The 18783-nt window shown below is 33.8% G+C and overlaps 1 protein-coding gene and 1 pseudogene across 2 annotated transcripts in view; one reads left to right on the forward strand and one right to left on the reverse strand.

Moving 5' to 3' along the window:
- Window positions 1-1065, reverse strand: part of LOC120071146 — a 1168-nt pseudogene extending 103 nt beyond the window's left edge.
- LOC120070710 (callose synthase 9-like) overlaps window positions 1-18121 on the forward strand; it is a 90840-nt gene extending 72719 nt beyond the window's left edge. Inside the window, exons 33-52 of one of the 2 annotated variants that reach the window (XM_039022559.1) lie at window positions 3892-4026; window positions 5083-5151; window positions 5226-5403; window positions 5566-5680; window positions 5799-5918; window positions 8370-8485; window positions 8570-8653; window positions 8749-8861; window positions 11677-11729; window positions 11813-11989; window positions 12434-12481; window positions 13007-13165; window positions 13438-13551; window positions 13633-13721; window positions 14673-14831; window positions 15015-15117; window positions 15968-16087; window positions 16313-16363; window positions 16460-16642; window positions 17521-17757. In XM_039022559.1, the coding sequence (XP_038878487.1) occupies window positions 3892-4026; window positions 5083-5151; window positions 5226-5403; window positions 5566-5680; window positions 5799-5918; window positions 8370-8485; window positions 8570-8653; window positions 8749-8861; window positions 11677-11729; window positions 11813-11989; window positions 12434-12481; window positions 13007-13165; window positions 13438-13551; window positions 13633-13721; window positions 14673-14831; window positions 15015-15117; window positions 15968-16087; window positions 16313-16363; window positions 16460-16642; window positions 17521-17757 (2423 nt within the window). Of the gene's footprint in view, window positions 1-3891; window positions 4027-5082; window positions 5152-5225; window positions 5404-5565; window positions 5681-5798; window positions 5919-8369; window positions 8486-8569; window positions 8654-8748; window positions 8862-11676; window positions 11730-11812; window positions 11990-12433; window positions 12482-13006; window positions 13166-13437; window positions 13552-13632; window positions 13722-14672; window positions 14832-15014; window positions 15118-15967; window positions 16088-16312; window positions 16364-16459; window positions 16643-17520 lie in introns of both variants that reach the window. The other variant, XM_039022558.1, reaches the window with a different exon arrangement.
- The last annotated feature ends 662 nt before the right edge of the window (window positions 18122-18783 follow it).

Raw genomic sequence — 18783 nt, forward strand, 5'->3', positions numbered from 1 at the left:
GTGGCCAGCCTTTGTGACAAATCCTCCACAGGTATCTTCATCACATCCTTTCTCATCCCAATATTAGCAGCATATCTACTGGCACAGTACACCCCAATGGTTGTTGCTGCCATTCCATAGACATTGGTCATCACAAGATGCAGTGGCGTCAAAAGAACCGCTGCCAGAGATCCTCCAATGATCGAAACTGCTTGTGCACTTCGTCTAATGGTCCTCTGATCAACCACAAGTAGTCTAGTTTTGCAGTATATTCCGAAGTCTTCACAGTTCTTGAATACATTATAGCATCCGTAGCCATTGTCGAGTAGGTCTTTTGCTCAATGAACCACGAGATCATCTGAATTAGAGCAAGCAAGGGTCCAAGTTCCACCTCGAGCTTTGGCTAGAAAAAGAGCAGGATTAGATATAAGTGGAATGCAACACCCCACCAGCAAGAAAACAGTTCAAGCATGAGGAGACAACCTCGTTCCCTTCTTCTAGAGGAATGCAAGTAGAGCATGGCACGGAAGATCGAGCCGGTCATGAACTTACCAGTAAGACATCAAGCACGGTCCCAGTTCCTACTTGACCTCTTCTGGTGAAATGAATAACTCTATAATCTCCAACATAGATGCCATGATGGGCATAGATATAAGTGGTTCTCCAAAAGTACATATGATCACCTGGGTTCGAGCTCTCCCGATTAACTCTATTGGAAAGAAGCCTCATATCTGGTTTCTCTTTGATTGCCCTCTTCTCAACTGCAGGGGTACAAGAATCCAAATGTTAAAAACATCAAGTAGTTAATCAATAAGAATGAACAAAAGCCAAAGGATCATTTGGTTAGAGGATTGTTTGGATGGGAATTGACACGAACATGCAAAACTCTGTTTGTTAAACAATATTCAACACCTTTCCTGAGAATAAGTTATTCCCAAGCATCTTCACAAGAATTTTCTTTTCCATTCCAAAACTATGGGTTCTCTCTTTTCCCACCTCTTCTTATGTTTTCATTTTATATATAATTTCGTTTTGAATATAGTTAGTTAATTAATTATTATCAACAAAATTAGTATTAGTTAATTAATTATTATTAACAAAATTAGTATAATTATTTATTTTAATAAATTTATAATAATCTACCAAAATATTTGCTTAATTTATTTTTACAAATAAAAATTTATTAAGTGAAAGCAATTACTTATTTATATGAATTTTTAATTAATTCAGTCAAAATATCTTAAATATATTTTAATTAGTATACTAGGATTAGTTAAATTAAGTTTTGTACACATAATCATATTTCAATAACCATAATTGATTACTTATTGTTCTTTTTATAAAAAAGATTATTTATCGGGATTAATTTTAATTTGATCCGTCATTATTAACATATCATTATTATTTTAAAACTTTTTTCTAAATATTTATTATTAACTTTCATTATTAACACATCATATTTTGTTCTCTTTTCCTTACATTATTTTTGTACATATTTTTTTTTTAATTAAAATACATTTAAAATTAATTGATAGAAATAAAATTTCTAATTAATAATAATGAATTCTACTTAACTATAATTAAATAATTGATTGTAATAAATAAATAACCATGTAATTATTTAATTAATTTTTATTGATAAAAAAATGCTAAATTAATCTAATTAAGGATATTTATTTGAAAATACTAATTAATTAGTTTTTAGTAATAGTTATTTTAAACATAGTATTAATAAATTAATTTTTTTGATTAGTTATTTTAACTTAGTTACACGTTCATTTTTTGATTGTATTTGTAATTAAATATCCAATTAAAATAACATTTATTATTCATTAGTTAATCTATTAAAAACTATATGAGGTTACCATAATTAATTTCATAAAATATATACAAATAATAATTGTTACCTTCAAACCCTGTTAGCATTCCCATGCAGGACCAAACAAAAATCCTAAACCCTATCCTTTTTCCCAACCAAACGGCCCCTGAAAATAAATGTTTAAAACATCATCAAATGTCAAATTCATCATCCTCCCATCTATGTCCTTGTCCATTTCTCCTCCTTGGCCATGCTCCTTAATATTCAATTCCCTTTCATCGTCGTCGTTTTCATCACTAACTACTTGTATAGTTGTGTTCGAACTCTATAAGTGGTGGCATTTGTAGTTGACTTTCCTCTTGATCTAGTATACTCGATGGGTTCTCCAACGCCACTAGCACGAGCTACATCTCCACATGTGAGGTTGTCTTCTTTTCTTTTTTTTCTTTTTTTTTTTTTTTTTTTTCTCTCTTGAAAAGGACATGCATTTTTCATTGAATTAATGAAAAAAAGAAAGTCTCTAGGTACAAAGTACAAATCTAGTAGATTAGGAGGTGGACTCTGGCATCACCCCCTTAGCACCCTCATCATATTCAATATTGAGAATACAAGCAAAATAATACTTCCAAAATAGCCAATATCCGAAGTTCTTTAGCTATTGCACATGTGAGGTTGTCATCATAAAAAACTAGCTCATTATCAGCTTCAACTTCTTTATTTTCTTCTTTGAGTGTTCCAACCAGTCAAAGTGCTCTTTTAAGTGCTTAGTTCTACTTAAACCAAATTACTCAAACGCTTTTGATTAAAGTTTGTGGATTAGGTCAAAGAAGATACTGCATTGATTCCTAAAAAATTTTCATCTCTGATTGAGATTTGTGGTCTTTCAAATGCGTGAAATTTCACCCTTTTCACCTCAGAGAAGTGTTCGATTGCTCTTTCTGACTTGTCCCACAATGAATATCCTTTCATGGCATTGTGGAAGACTTGGGAAGCTTTGAAGCGTTAAATATTAAAGATATTCTTTTTGTCCGATTTGCTTTTCAACATAAGCGATTTTGTTGAGTAACAAATGAATATGGTTGAGTACAAGTCTTTGGAATGAATTTTGTTCTCAGGTGTCTTATTAGGTTGACCACGGTGTATTGGAGGAATTTTTATTTTCTCTCGTTGGTTTCTTAAGGGTCCCATGGTTGGAAGGCATTGAAAGGCATGCAATAGCTTCATAAAGATTTCGGTCTGTCGGAAACACCTCTTTCAAATGCTAGCAGTGTTACATCCAGAATATCTTTTCTTGGCTTCATTGTTTTGGGTCAGAAGCTGTAAATCTAAGATTCAAGCCCTTGTCATACTTTATTTCTTGAGCAGATTCTGAAGTTTTAGCTGGAGTGTGCTCTTTACTTCAGATTTTTGGCTTCGCTGTAGTGTATCTTATTATTATTATTATTTTTTTTTTATTTTTTTTTGCTTCGCTTGTTCTCATTCATTGTTTTATACTACTGTATTTTTTTAGGTTTCTTTCAGATTATATTGTCTATTTTTGTTCCATTGGGAACTTGTATCCTTGAACATTTTTATTCCTTTTCATATATCAATGAAAAGTTGTTTCTTGTTCAAAAATTAAACTTTTGGCATGTTGTGCCAGTTAGCAATTCTTTTGTACTTCCAATGGCCGCACCATACCAAATCTTTTAATAAGAATCAACCTTTTCATTATGAAAAGAGATTTACAAAGGGAAGGAGAGATGAGATATCCCCAAACACCAAATGGTCGCAATAGTCACCACTCGGGCTTCTTGTTTTAATTGATGTACGTTAGAGACTTGATTATATTTGTTTGGTTCATAATATTTGTTTGGTTCATAATTGTAATTGAAGTTTTGTCAGTTTAAATACTTAATAGATATGAATTAAATTTGTAATTTAATGTTTTATCTTTTTTGTGTAATCTCAACATGACTCATTAACATGAGTTATGGACATTCACTGACAGTGATTTCTCTTTATTTTTATATGTTCCTGCTGGCCCTTCTCTCTTGACCTCATTTCTACTTTTTCGTCCTGCTTTTCATGCTAACTAAAAAAAATCATTATAGATGAGTGGAAAAACTTTCTTGCTCGAATTGGCCGAGATGAGAATGAAGTTGACCCAGAATCGTTTGATAATCCCAATGACATCCTCGCACTGCGATTTTGGGCCTCTTATCGGGGACAGACGTTAGCAAGAACTGGTGAGTTTTTATGCTATCTTGAGATTAATACTTGTCCATCAAATTGTTCATTGACCTGCCTAAAATTCTGAAGATTGCGTGGCTATTGATGAAATATAGATATCATTTGAAAAATCATTTGTCTGTTACATGTGGGTTGAACTTGGATGGGGAATTGTTATTTTTAACCTAGAAAAGTTTCCACCTTACTAAACTAACCTATTCTTTAAAAAATACTTTTTTCTAACATCTTACTTTTTGAGATTTTAAGTGGAGGGTCCAACATTGTGAAAAGACCATTTTGTCCCACATTCAAATGTCTACAATTTTATCTTGTTCTAATACAATTTTTCAAACCCAATTTCAGTTTCAAACCCTCATGTTCTTGACAAGTTTCAACCAATATTTGTGGTAAATTTGTTGTTATTTTTAAAAGAAAAAAATTAGAATACAAAATTTTGTTGGAATTTCTTGTATGGATGGAATTTTTTTTTGTAAAAAAAAAAAGGTTCCTACGTAAAAGTTTACTTAAAATTGAAAATTGGGGGAAATTCAATAAATTTCCATTCTCATGATAAATTAAACTTAACTAACTTATAAGAAAAAAGTTGGAGTTGGAATTGGGTAAAAAAATAAATTAACTTAAGTTGAAGGATAAAAAACAGAATTGATAAGGGGAAAAAAGTATGAAAAAGTTTCTATTAAGATAATTTGCTGGTAAGAAGTTTACTGGAAAATATCTCATAAAAAGAAATTTCGGTTAGCTTGAGTTTAAGTTTTAAGAAATTGGGTTGGCAATCAAGATTCCTTAAAACTTTCCTTGAAAAAAAAGTCAAAGTCAAAGTCAACATTAAGGGAAATCAACTTACGAGAAAGTCAACCTTCCCGTATGTTGACTTCCTGTAGTTTGACTTTGATTTTTTTTTTTAACTCTAGTAATCTATACAGTCTAGAAATCTGCAAGAAGTATGAGGGTATTGTTGTCAAAAGATAGTTTATCCATTATCCATTGCCCATTCTTCTAGTTTGTCTGGTAGATATAAATGTATGAATAAAGCTGCATGCATTTTTTTGCAGTTCGTGGAATGATGTACTATAGGAAAGCTCTTATGCTGCAGACGTATTTAGAGAGAGGAACTTTTGGAGGTCAGAACAACCATTTAATTTTGTCTAGTTCCTTCTCCTGAAATTGCATTATCTAACCATACGAGGAATTGCAGATTTGGAAGCTGCCATTCCTAGTACTGACAGTACTGATACTCGAGGTTTTGATTTATCTCCTGAGGCACGTGCACAGGCAGATCTTAAATTTACATATGTGGTGACGTGTCAAATATATGGAAGACAAAGAGAACAACAAAAACCTGAGGCTTCTGACATTGCATTGCTTATGCAAAGGTGGGTTGCTTGGTATTTTTGCCCCACTGAATCCCCCACATTAAAGAAATATGACTATTTAACTATCCTGGAGCAGTCTTTGTGCTAAGTAGCATTTTTTTTTGTGTTTGAAATCCTATTCTTTTGTTTTAATGTGTTATACTTTGATATACTTCTAAATAGAAATGAAGCTCTTCGTGTTGCCTACATCGATGATATTGAAACCCTGAAGGATGGTAAGGTGCACAAAGAATTTTACTCGAAGCTTGTAAAGGCTGATATCAATGGAAAGGATAAGGTCTTATTTCTTTCCTTTTAGCTTTCTATATTGCATGGAAAAGAATATATTTTGTTTTCTTTATTCTACCTCCCACCTCTTGATTGTTTTGTCTTTTTTTATTTTGCCCGCTGTATAGGAGATATATTCAATCAAATTGCCTGGAGATCCGAAGTTGGGTGAAGGAAAGCCTGAGAATCAAAATCATGCTATTGTTTTTACTCGTGGAAATGCTGTTCAGACTATTGATATGAATCAGGTGAGAATTACTTCTTCTTGTTTCTTTTAATTTTCCTTGAGCACTAAAATTCGGTAATAGAAGAAACACGGGGTTAAAAATAAGGATAAACAGAACTGTAAAAAGGAGAACACAAAAAGGTGAGTGAAACAGAAAGATGAAAGCTGGATTGATGATGCAAGAAGCCTCCCAACACTGTACGTAGGGGCTGACATAAACAGAACTACAATCCAAAGATCATCAATCAGATGCACCCCATAACAATAAAGTAAAAATCCGATACATTTGCTCCACAAGTGATATAAAAAACAATCATAACAACAATCACATTTGGGACAACAACCTTCTTGATGAACAGAAAATGTCGAGTTGGTAGAGAGCAGATGATCCACCAACACGCAAGGAAATGACCAAATCTTTAGCAAACCATATCAACTCGACAATGAGCCCTCTCTAAGCATAGATTTAGCTTTTTCTCACAAGAGAGAGCATTCTAGGTTCCGGATTTCTCTAATGCATTTCCTTTGTTTCACTGTATACTTGTTCTTCTTAACGGGGATGGCCATTATAGAAAGCCCGTTGTCTTTGAACCATGGAGCCAAAGCAATCAAGTGAGACCAGGATCGAATGGTTCAACTATCAGCGGAGGAATGAAATCATACCATTGTGCTTCAAGGGTGAGGAGAATTGGGTGGAGTAAGTATTGGGCTGGATAAATAATGTTCTGTATCGGCATCTAAAGGCAAAGTTGGTACTGGAGTTAGTTGTCGGAGTTTGTCGTTGGAGATGGTTGTCAAAGCCCGAAATTGGTCGCGCAAAGGTGGTCGTCAAAGTTGATCATCGAAGATGAATTTCATCGGAGTTTGTAGTCGGAGCGGTTGTTGAAGGCCAAAGTTGGTCGCATGACGGTGGTATTGGAGTTGGTCATTAGAGTTTGTCGTCGGAGTTGCTTGGCCGAAGGTGGTCGTTGAAGTTGATCATCAAATGTGATTTTCATCGAAATTTGTAGTCGGAGGTGGTTGTCAGAACTAAGAATTTGTCGCATGAAGGTAGTTGTCGGAGTTGGTCATTGGAGTTTGTTGTAAGAGGCGATTGTTGGAGTCCAAAATTGGTCGTTGGAGTTGGTCATCAGAGTTGCCATTGAAGGTGGTTGCCAGTGCCCGGAGTGTGGCAGCAGTAGTTGCCGACCGTGGCGACGGGTAGAGCCATTGAAAGTATTGGAAGAAGGGAAAGTTGAAGTGAGTTGGGGTGAGTTGATAAAATATATCAACTTAACTCCTCCAACATTTAAAGTTGGTGGGCCAAACATTGAGTTGGTTTATTTTACCAACTCAATTCAATTCATGTTCGTAAGCCAAACATCCCCAACAAGGATGACTTGGTTTGGTTGCAAAGAACTAATCAATCTAAACTAGATCTCTCCTCAAATAGCAATGAGGATGTCAAGCCAATCATCTTGTAATTTTCTCTGCAATCAATAACAGCTTTGTCAGAGTTGAATTCTTCTAGAATAGTGTGAGGATCCTTCTGTTGGGCCTGTTGGAATGGTGTGATGAAGGTTTGGAGCCAAAAGAGAGATTTCTAGAGCTTCCTTGTATGAAATCTTGGTATTAACAGCGGGTGGTGGTGGTTGGTAGGTTTCCCTAATAAGAGAGACGAAATTTATCCATCCCTTCTTATCTTTTCCCACAGGGAGGATTTTATTTAAGCTTCCATTAACGCCAAACATCACTACTTCTGCACAATTCCCTCTTCAGCTGGTGATCTTTTCAACCCATAAGTCGTATTCATTAATACAGTTTTTCTAGAAGAGTTTTTGGTTGAGGGGGGTGTCAACTAATGCACCAAAGCTTGTGGTCAGCCATGGACGGGACTTTTTCTTCAAAGAAAGAGTGAACAACCAATTTTGGGAAGACCAGTGATGCGCAAACAATGCTCAAAATCAATAGAGGAAGTCTTGCTATCAATGGTGAAGGATGGAAGCGGAGAGGAAGAACAGTGGGTCATGCTGTTGTTTGTGACTATGTTGACAAGGGTATAAGGAAGATGGAGTGTATGGGGAGGATTCCATGGAGGGTCAGCAATCGGGTCACAATTTCACATTTATGACAGTTCCTACCCAAAAACATCTTGCAGTGTAAATTCTTAAAAGATAGACCTATATTGCTATAATCTAAGGATTGATCTTTTAAAAGTGATTTGTATACAGGTACAAAGATAGTGGCTAATAGTTCTTCATAACAATTTATTGAAAAGAAAAACGATAACACTTGTCTATTGTAACTCGTGGTAGTTTTGTAGCATAATTTTTAGTGAAGCTAATGTTAGGACATATAAGTAAAGATACCAGAATGATAAATGATCCACACTCTTCCATATATAATTATAAGGTTTGTAGCTCATAAACATAGTATCGTTATGTCAGATCTAAATTTTTCTCCATTGCTAACATGTGAGATTCCGCAATTCTAGGATAATTACTTTGAAGAAGCATTGAAGATGAGAAATCTTCTTGAGGAATTTGGTTGTGATCATGGTATTCGTCCTCCTACCATACTGGGTGTCAGAGAGCATGTATTTACGGGGAGGTACTTTCCATTTGTAGCTAATAATTCCAGTCCTTTCTCCTCCACTATCTTTTAAATGACGTAATAATTGATTCATCTGTGCAGTGTTTCATCTCTTGCCTCGTTCATGTCGAATCAAGAAGCTAGTTTTGTGACTCTCGGTCAGCGTGTTCTGGCAAATCCTTTGAAGTATGTGCTTACCAGCATTCAATAAATATATTAGTATTTTCAGATTTTTCTTTCTAATTTCTTCTTGAGATTAACTCTTTTATAAATTTGGTCAGAGTGCGTATGCATTATGGCCATCCAGATGTTTTTGATAGGGTTTTTCATCTAACACGAGGTGGTATCAGCAAGGCCTCTCGTGTTATCAACATTAGTGAAGATATCTTTGCAGGTATCCTCTCACTTGCTAGGATTTTTTTATTATTTATTATTTATTATTTCTCTATTTTTTAAAAAAGATATGAGAAACCATTTCATTGATAAATGAAATATTCAAAGATTACAACAAATACCCAAGTACAAGATGAACCAAATAGTGACCCCATCAAAAGAAGAAATACAGACCGTTGGGGAGGGGGATGACAAAACGATGATAAAGACAAAAATGTAAAATAGATTGTCAATGCGAGAAACCCACAAATATGGAGAGACCAAATAAAACTATAATCCAAGGAACATCAAACCGAAGCAAATCCCCTAAGCGAAACTGAAATTTTTGGAAAATATTGGTTTTTCTTATTATTCAAAAGGACCCAATAATGGGTAATTATAATACAAGAGAAATTTCAACTAAGTAAACTAATTAAAAAGGAAAGTACAAACATCACCCAAACCAAAGCATCTGTCGGTCAAACAAAACATTCACAATTGAGAGGAAGAAAAGCAGATAGAGAAGCGACGAGCTAGCTGAATGGTTGGTACCAGTAGGATTTGATTGATATATCATTTGCAAAGAGATTTTGATGTAGATGTTTTATTCAAAATTTTGTAGAGGCATTTGTCTTAAATTCTAGGCCGGAAACTGTTTTAATTAACAGCTTTTCCTTTTACCTTTTACCGGCTGCATAGGTTTCCATTTTCTTAATAATCTAAAAGAAGAATTCACGTTTGGATCGAACGCTCTGATATGAATTGATATAAAGCTCCAAGAACACAAAGAAAAAATCTGTATTAATAATGAAATATCAAAGGCTGGAAGCCTTTTTATACAAAGACTAACCTGCTGGACTTCATAACTAAAATGGAAACCTAAACAGCCGGTAAAAGGAAAAGTTGTTATTTAAAACAGTTTCCAGCATGTCCCTTCGGGGACATCCGATAAAATTGGATAACAGTTTCCAGCATAAAAATTAAGACAAATGCCATTACGAAATATTAAATAAAACATCTACATCAGATTTTTTGTTTGTTGTGGAAAAAGATGTTTTTTAAACAAAATCAATTTTTGTTCAAGTATCCTAGGAAAAAGTAAGTTAAAAATGTGTTCCATTAAATGGCTTTAGGGGATTTAGAAAATAAAATTTTTTAAAAAACCCTTAATAAATAGGAAAAAAAATACATTTTTGGTCCCTAGATTTTAGGTCTAGTTTCTTTAGTCTTTGGGTTTCAAAATATTAGATTTTTAGTCCTTAAGTTTTGAGCTTGAATTCAATTTTCTCTAAGTTTCAAAATGTTACAATTTTACTCTTCAGATTTGAGTTTTGTTTCAACTTGGTCCCTAGGTTTCAGGGTTTATGTTTTTAACCTTGATTTTTCACTAAATATTCACTTTCAGTCTTTAGCATGAATGTCTATTAATTAACTTAAAAGAATTATAATGGATTAAATTTCACTATTTTTCATCACTATTAAAATTTTATTGAAATTTTCACTTCATACTTATTTTTAATTAATTAGTAAACATGGACTTCAAAGGCTGAAAGTGAGTAGTGAAAATTGAGGTTAAAAGTGTACATCTTGAAACCTAGGGACCAAATTGAAACAAAACTAATCCTCAAGGGTAAAAGTTGTATTAGATTAAAATCAAACTCAAAACTTAAGGGCTAAAAGTGTAACATTTTTGAAACTTAGGGACCAAGTGAAAGCTAAACCCAAAACCTAAGGACCTAAAAGTTATTTTCCCTAATAAATATAAAGCATTTTTTATAAAATTTTATTAATTCAAGTTCTTTTTTTTTTTGTTAATCTATTTTTCTAGAGTCTCTTCGATAATGGCTAATTCAAGTTTCTTGAAGTGCTTTTTTATTTATTAAGATCTTACACAACAAAAAAACATTTTTGATCATCTAAAATCATTGAAGAAGCTACTAAGCACTTTAAATTATATTTTTTTCACAAGTCAAACATACTATTTGTTTCCCTAGTAAGAACAAGAAATTAAATCTGATAATTGTAATTGATTGGCACTAGTTGCTTCCATTAGTCTTTTTTCTTCAAAAAGAAATGTCGGCTTAATGGTATATATATAGTTTATGGAACTCTAATGTTATGTATTATTTTTCTAATGAGGTTCAATTCTAAGTTTCAAAATGTCATTAATGTAATTTCTACATTTATTTTGTTATATGTTATAATTTCTTGGGTAAATTACATTTTTGGTCCTTAAGATTTGGAATTTGTGTCAAATTAGTCCTTTGGTATCAAAATTGAACAGTCAAGTCCCTAACATTCAATGGTTTTGTTAACTCCATGCAACATGGCAAAATGTTCAAAAAGTTTTTGAATAAGAAACAAAACTTTTCATTGATGAAATGAAAAGAAACTAATGCTCAAAAAATCACAATGGAAAAAATAAAGCACAAGCATGCCAAATGAGTGAAAATCTTTAATGGAATGTCCAGCAAAGAGGGTGGAGATAGCATACAAAGAAGAGGCCTTCAAACAAGCCAAAACAAAGTGATCTTACTAAAGATGATTCTTGTTGTTGAAAATCCGTTGATTTCTCTCTAAACAAATGGCCAACCTTAATTGACCCAATAAGATGAAGATGTCATGCAAAGAAACACCAATTAAAGACCTTAACAACCACGGTTTATTTCTTGACTTCTGTGTTCCACTTGTATCAACTTCCTTAATAACAAAGAAAAATAAACACGGTTTCACTATCGTTTGCATATTTCATTTTCTTGATCATTGCTGGTGTGAATTTTTCATTGCTGCTTTATGAGGTATAAGATTTCATATACCTGAGTACTTGATCATTGAAGGATTTAATACAACATTGAGGCAAGGGAACGTTACTCACCATGAGTATATTCAGGTGAAATTTGTCATCATTTAATTTTCTAGTAATGTGGTACCAGTTGATGGTGAACTTATCAAAACTGTTTTGAGTTATTTCAGGTCGGTAAAGGACGAGATGTTGGTCTTAACCAGATTGCTCTTTTCGAAGGAAAGGTTGCTGGTGGTAATGGAGAACAAGTTCTTAGCCGTGATGTATATAGGCTTGGCCAACTGTTTGATTTTTTCCGGATGATGTCATTCTATTTCACCACCGTTGGCTACTACTTTTGTACTATGGTATGCCAGTAAAACATGTAGATTATTAAGCAATGATTACTCATTTTCGAGAACTTGTAACTAGAACCAGTTTAACAAGAGAGAAATAGTTTGAGTCCATTGCCCAGTCAGTTTGGGATATCTATGATTGGTGTATTTGGTAAGAGAAAAGCACTAATGTTTGCTAAATAGTGTTACTGTTTGCCTTTCCCTGGAAAGCCAATGCCCATTATGTGTTTTAACCTTGTTTTTCTTTCTCCTTTTTATTTTTAAACTTGAATACCTTTGGCCAATAATGATGTACAAAATATCTTGATTATTCCTGCTTACAGTTTAGATACCAACTGTTTCTAATTCGTATTAATTTTTAGTCACTTTAATGAGTAATTGAAGTACAGCCTCATAATTCTGTTTTCATAATTTATGAAAATTTTCATCTATTTTTTTATTTATAATCTTCTGCAGTTAACGGTGCTGACTGTGTACATTTTTCTCTATGGAAAAGCATATTTGGTAAGTTTTATCTTATGTGAATATGTTTATATAAGATATGAAGTTGTTTTCTCCTTTAGAAGTTACCTGCTTTGTAGTATGATGAAAATTTAAAATCATTTTGATGGCCCATCTCCCATTGAGCTTCGCAAGCTGTTTGGAAATAAGCTGTAGCTCTTGAATCAAAAGTTTTTAAGTTTTTTTGAGCTCTCGTTGGCACTGAAATCAATTGATATAGTTAAGGTGAGTGGAGTTAGTCAAGCAGCCTGCAATGTGTACCGGGTTAATTTTCTTTAATTAATAATTTTTCGTTTATTTCCTATCTGATGTATTCTTTTTCTCTGACGCTGGACATAATTCTGAGTAAGGCTGTGGGTGAGATGGGATTGAGTTATGGTCAAACTAATGCTGGGACCAATTTTTTGAAAATTGGATTAGGTTTTGTGGGTGTTTTGGGTTTCAACTTGCGCTCCTATCTACTACTAGTTTGCACAGATTTCTATGAACATGTTTCCTCTTTAGAACTGATGTGTGGCTGTGTTCCAGGCACTATCTGGAGTTGGTGAGACCATTGAAGATAGAGCTAATATTACCGATAATACGGCATTGTCAGCTGCTTTGAATACACAGTTCCTCATTCAAATTGGTATTTTCACTGCTGTGCCTATGATCTTGGGATTCATATTGGAGCAAGGTTTCTTCAGGGTAAATGCTATTCAAATACATCGTTTGTTGTATGAAAAAAAGTTGACTGCTCTTGTACAACTTGAACATGACAGTTATCATTGTTCCTCTCTCTCTCTCTCTCACACACACACACATCTGAAGATTAGCTTCAAAATTAACGGCAAATGCCTTTTGGTGTCATTATCCAAGAGCAAGTGCAACCAGTCTTGTCAATGGGACGAGTATTTAGTTATCTTCTTTGTGGGTATCTTTTTGTTCGTCTAAGTTATTACTCTGAATCCTGGTTGCAGGCCATTGTCAGCTTCATAACCATGCAGCTTCAGCTTTGTTCTGTCTTCTTCACATTTTCCCTTGGTACAAAAACTCACTATTTTGGCCGAACAATTCTTCATGGTGGTGCGAAGGTTTGTTCTGCTATCTTTGTTGCTCCTTTGTCGATCTCCATGAGTACCCTATAGTATCTTAACAGCTCTACTTCTATACAGTATCATGCAACTGGAAGGGGATTTGTGGTTCGCCATATCAAATTTTCTGAAAACTACAGATTGTACTCACGCAGCCATTTTGTTAAAGGGTTTGTGCCATTCCTTCCCATTTCACATGAAAATTTTCTTACGTATTATTTGAACTCTACTGTTTACGTAAATTACTTCTTTTTAAGCTTATGGGCAGTGCTACTGGCACCATCTTTACTTACTTTCCATTCATGTAGGGTCAAAATTAAGATCTAGAAGAACTCTTAATTTATTTAATTTGTGGATGCAACTAGCTACGAACAAAATGTGTTTGAGAAAGATCATGGGGTTTAACATCATGATAGTTTATTGGGGATATTGGGTTGGGTATTTTACTAGTTTTCAGATGTTGTAAGGTGAGAAATTTGTCCCATAGAGTTGAGGCATGTGTAAACTAGCTTGGACCTTCATTGTTTTAGAAAGCATGTAAAATACAAGTTTATTTGGTTTACAAAACACCATAACTACACCTCATCAGCGTCTCCCCTTTAAACCGTTCTTAAACCAATGTGATCTTGGTTCTTGTTGTCTTAAAATGTCTTATGGTTTTGGGTTTACTACAGTTTGGATCCTATGATTTTTAAGTGTTTCCATCTGGCTTCATTGGTTTAAATAACTAAAATTTTCCAATTCGATTCCTATGATTTAATTGAACATCACAAATCCTCACCCAAAAACTCAATTATTTTATCCTATTTTCTACTCGGTATGAAACCCTGGTATAATATAGGAACACAGTTAGGCAAATAGAAACTATTTTCTCGTGGCCACACAAATAGAAAATGCGGCATGTATTCATATGGTAATGGAAGGACAATCTATGAGATCTGACCAACCATAGGGGACTAAATTGAACTTTTATAACCCTAAATACCAATTTGAAATTATGTTCAAATCATAGTTCTAAAACCATAAGTACTAAATAAAAAATCTAAATTATACAGTTTTAAATATCATTATAGTATCCTTAATTACAAATAGTTAATTTATCTACATTATTGTGTTTTCAGATTGGAAGTTGTGCTTCTGTTGGTTGTATACATGGCCTATGGATATAGTTCAGGTGGTTCATTAGCATACATCCTTGTAACCCTTAGCAGTTGGTTCATGGCAATATCTTGGCTTTTTGCTCCCTATCTGTTCAATCCATCTGGGTTTGAGTGGCAGAAGTAAGTCATCTTTGCCATGACATCTTTTTCTTTGATGATTGTGAATATAATTTACAACAAAACAAAAAAATTGGCTCCTTAAAGATATTTTCCTATTAGCATAGAAAGATGTCACAAAAGCTCTATCCTGGATCTACTAGATAATCGAAATCATAACTTTTAGTTTGTTATATTTCCTTTCAGGACCGTGGAGGATTTCAGGGAATGGACCAATTGGCTTTTTTACCGTGGTGGAATAGGTGTTAAGGGTGAAGAAAGTTGGGAAGCGTGGTGGGACTCAGAACTGGTAATTCAAATTTCTGTGCACTTTTTTCCTTACTTTTCTTTGTTTTTTCCTCTTATATAAATTTTAAATGCAGGGCTCGTTAAATCTGTATTTAATAGTAATATCAGTTCTCCTACAATGAAACGTTGCTGTGGTTATAAGTAGATATATTTAGTTGTATGGAGGCAGTAATTTCGGTCCTAGTTCTTTTTAATTTTTGTACTCAGTCATGGAAAAGTTGTAAATTTTTTATTTAAATAAATGAGCACGTGTAATCCTCATACCGGATGAGAAATGAAATCCTTCTGTTATTGAAATTAACTGCCCTAAATATCAATCTAGCTCTAACCATATACCCATACTAGTGTATGACCATTGAGTAATATATTTGTTATACATTGCTTATTTCTGTGATTTATACCTTTGTAATGTTTAGATCAGAAAAAGTCAATCAACTGGGAAATATTGTAAAATATTATGACACACAAAATGAGAAAAAAAAAAATCAATAAAGCCTGGCAAGAAGCACATTGCTGAAATTGTTTTTTCAGCCAGGAAACTAGCATGCAACTTTTTGTTTGAGGTGATTCCCACATGATCATCATTCAGTAGCATAATTGTTCACCCAGTAAGCTCCCATGTTTCTATTTTCAAACCTCTATACAGTAAAAAGGCTAAACAAAATTACCGATATGGATTTTTTTTTTTACCTCATTCTAGCAATAGACTTCTTCATAGCTGCCATTAGAAGTTTCCTGTGTAAAGAATCTTAAACTTAGGTCATTAGATAATTAGACTTAGATAAACCTCTATATATTAGACATGCACGTTTTTTTCTAGTCTAAATGTAAACTGCTTTTACAATCTGCAGGCACATATAAAAACCCTCGAAGGGCGGATAGCAGAGACTATTTTAAATCTAAGATTTTTTATCTTTCAATATGGAATTGTTTATAAGCTCCATGTGCAAGGATCAAACACATCATTGTCGGTATGGTCTATCTGTCCTTTTTTATTTTTTGTTTTTCACGTACATTAACCAATGTTGGATGAGAAAGTTCAAAATATGGAAGCTTTATTTAAATATTTTTTATGAGCAGCAGTTTGATGTTATTATAATTTTTAGCCATCCAGTAGTTTTTAGAATGGCAAGTTTCAGTTTCTTTTATCGCCTTTCCATACTTTCTTATCAACTCCAAAATGTGCAACTCTTTAGGTCTATGGGTTCTCCTGGATTGTGTTAGCTGGGCTTATAGTTCTTTTCAAGGTATGTCCACTTCAACATCAGAGTCACCTCTAGTTTTCCCTATGTTTACCGATATGTATGATAGTCATTGATCATCCACATCTCTCTGTTCGGCAGGTGTTTACCTTCAGCCAGAAGATGACTGTCAATTTTCAGCTTTTGTTGCGGTTTATCCAAGGTCTTTCTTTCCTTTTGACGCTGGCTGGCCTGGCAGTTGCAGTTGCTATTACAGATTTGTCACTGCCTGATGTATTTGCTTGCATCTTGGCATTTGTCCCTACGGGATGGGGCATTCTTTCTGTGAGTTCCCGAGTCTAATTATCCTGTTGTTTTACTACCCATTTATCTTGGTCGATTTGAGAGTATATCTGGGTTCCGAAAATTGAAATAGTGAATGCCATTCAATGGTCACGTCCTTGGTCAAGACTCTTTTAGTTTTGTTTGCTGTCAGTAAACAAAATGATCCGAGGTGTGTCAGTAAACAAAATGATCTTATGAGGTGTGTTTGGGAATGCTTTTAACAAAAGTACCTAAGCATTTTAGGAAAAAGTACTAGGTAACAAATCACTTAGGCCCCATTTAGTAACCATTTGGTTTTCTTTTTTCTTTTAATTTTGAAGATTAAGCCTATAAATACTAATATATATATATATATATATATATATATTTGGAATTTGGCTAAGAATTAAACAATTGTACTCAAGAAATATGCAAATCATTGTAAGTAGTGGGGAGGAAATAGGCTTAATTGTCAAAAACAAAAAACGAAATAGTTACCGAATGCCCCCTTAATGTTTGGCTCTGTAATCTCAAATTTCTGTTGGTGATTGCGGGTCAAATTCTATGGCCGCACACCCTAAATTATTTCTAAATGAAGCTTTTGAAAGTACTTTTTTTTTTTTGTGATAAGCACTTTTATGTTATTTCCCAAACACGTTGATTTTGAGGGAAGTACCTTTTACCCTGTTAAAAATATTTCAAACACAACCTACATCTCACAAGTTTCTCGGATCTCAATTCCCTTGGTGGTGTTTCTGCTTCATGCACTCTTTTGAAAATATATATATGTACACTACTATGTTCATTCTGGTGGTTAGGATGGAATCAAAAGATACCGACTTTTCCTCCAGCTTTGTAAAATTTTAACTCTCCTGACATTGGAATATTCACTATTTCAGATTGCAGCAGCTTGGAAACCTTTAATAAAGAAACTAGGACTCTGGAAATCTATTCGCTCAATTGCTCGGCTGTACGATGCCGGGATGGGGATGCTCGTCTTTATCCCCATTGCATTCCTTTCATGGTTTCCATTTGTATCGACATTCCAAACTCGTCTTATGTTCAACCAGGCTTTCAGTCGAGGGCTCGAGATCTCGCTAATTCTTGCTGGAAACAATCCCAACACTGCCCTATGATTTCACGAGTGGCAAGTCTGCCAGTTTGTATCCTTGTAAATTAGATGCAACTTATCTTCGTCGGTTTTTTCTCCAACCAAAAGGGGTGCCTTTGAATTTCATGATAAGTAGCATAGGTGATCCAATCTGTTGTACTTTCCCATTTCAGATGTTTGGATTGCTTAACCGGCCACCTTTAAATTTCAGTTGTTGCCCTCCTTGATTTAATTTGTTTTTTCACTCAGCATTTTTGTTCTGGTTTGGATTGTTAATTTCCTGTGTATTATTATCAATTAAATTGACATTCTTGTACGAACCTTTGTGTAGCTTGTAGCAGGTATTGTACTGCATATAATTGAGCAATCAAATTGAGGATTTAGCAGAACTTTCGTTTGTCATCCGAATGGGGAATTGATTAAGAATAACAAACTAAAAAAGGTTGTTAATAGTAGAAATATTCACGGTGGACTTGTATTTAACAGTTCTGATTGTTACCAATAGTCAATATGTGCACCAATGGTGAATCACATAATGATTGCCGAAGTTCATAACTTGCAATAATATCCTACATCACTCAGTTACATTTCATTTAAGATGTGTATGTACTCATTTGTAATACGATTCGGAATAGATATCATTTTGGTCTTTATATTTTTATTGAAGTAACAATCTATAAATTAAAACAACTAAGCTTTGTAATGAAAATTGACATTTAATTTTATTTCATTAGGTAAAAAATACCTTGAGTAGAGTTTCATGCTTTTAAATGCCTAAACGAAATGTATTGGAGTATAGGAGATCTTAAAACTAAGTTCTGTTTATATACTTTCAAAATTGCATTTAATTGATTTCCAACTTTAATAGGAGATCTTAAAACTAAGTTCTGTTTATGATCTTAAAACAATGTCGTATTCGTTTTGTTTGGAAGTGATGAATGAATTATAGCCTTATGTCCTACATTAATATCTAATGGAATGAATAAGGAAATATAAACACAATGTTTCATATATGTAGACCCAAGAGTATGCTTGAAGAGTTCTGGTGAGT

The sequence above is a fragment of the Benincasa hispida genome, chromosome 2 (assembly GCF_009727055.1).
Source record: "Benincasa hispida cultivar B227 chromosome 2, ASM972705v1, whole genome shotgun sequence".
Lineage (NCBI taxonomy): Eukaryota > Viridiplantae > Streptophyta > Magnoliopsida > Cucurbitales > Cucurbitaceae > Benincasa > Benincasa hispida.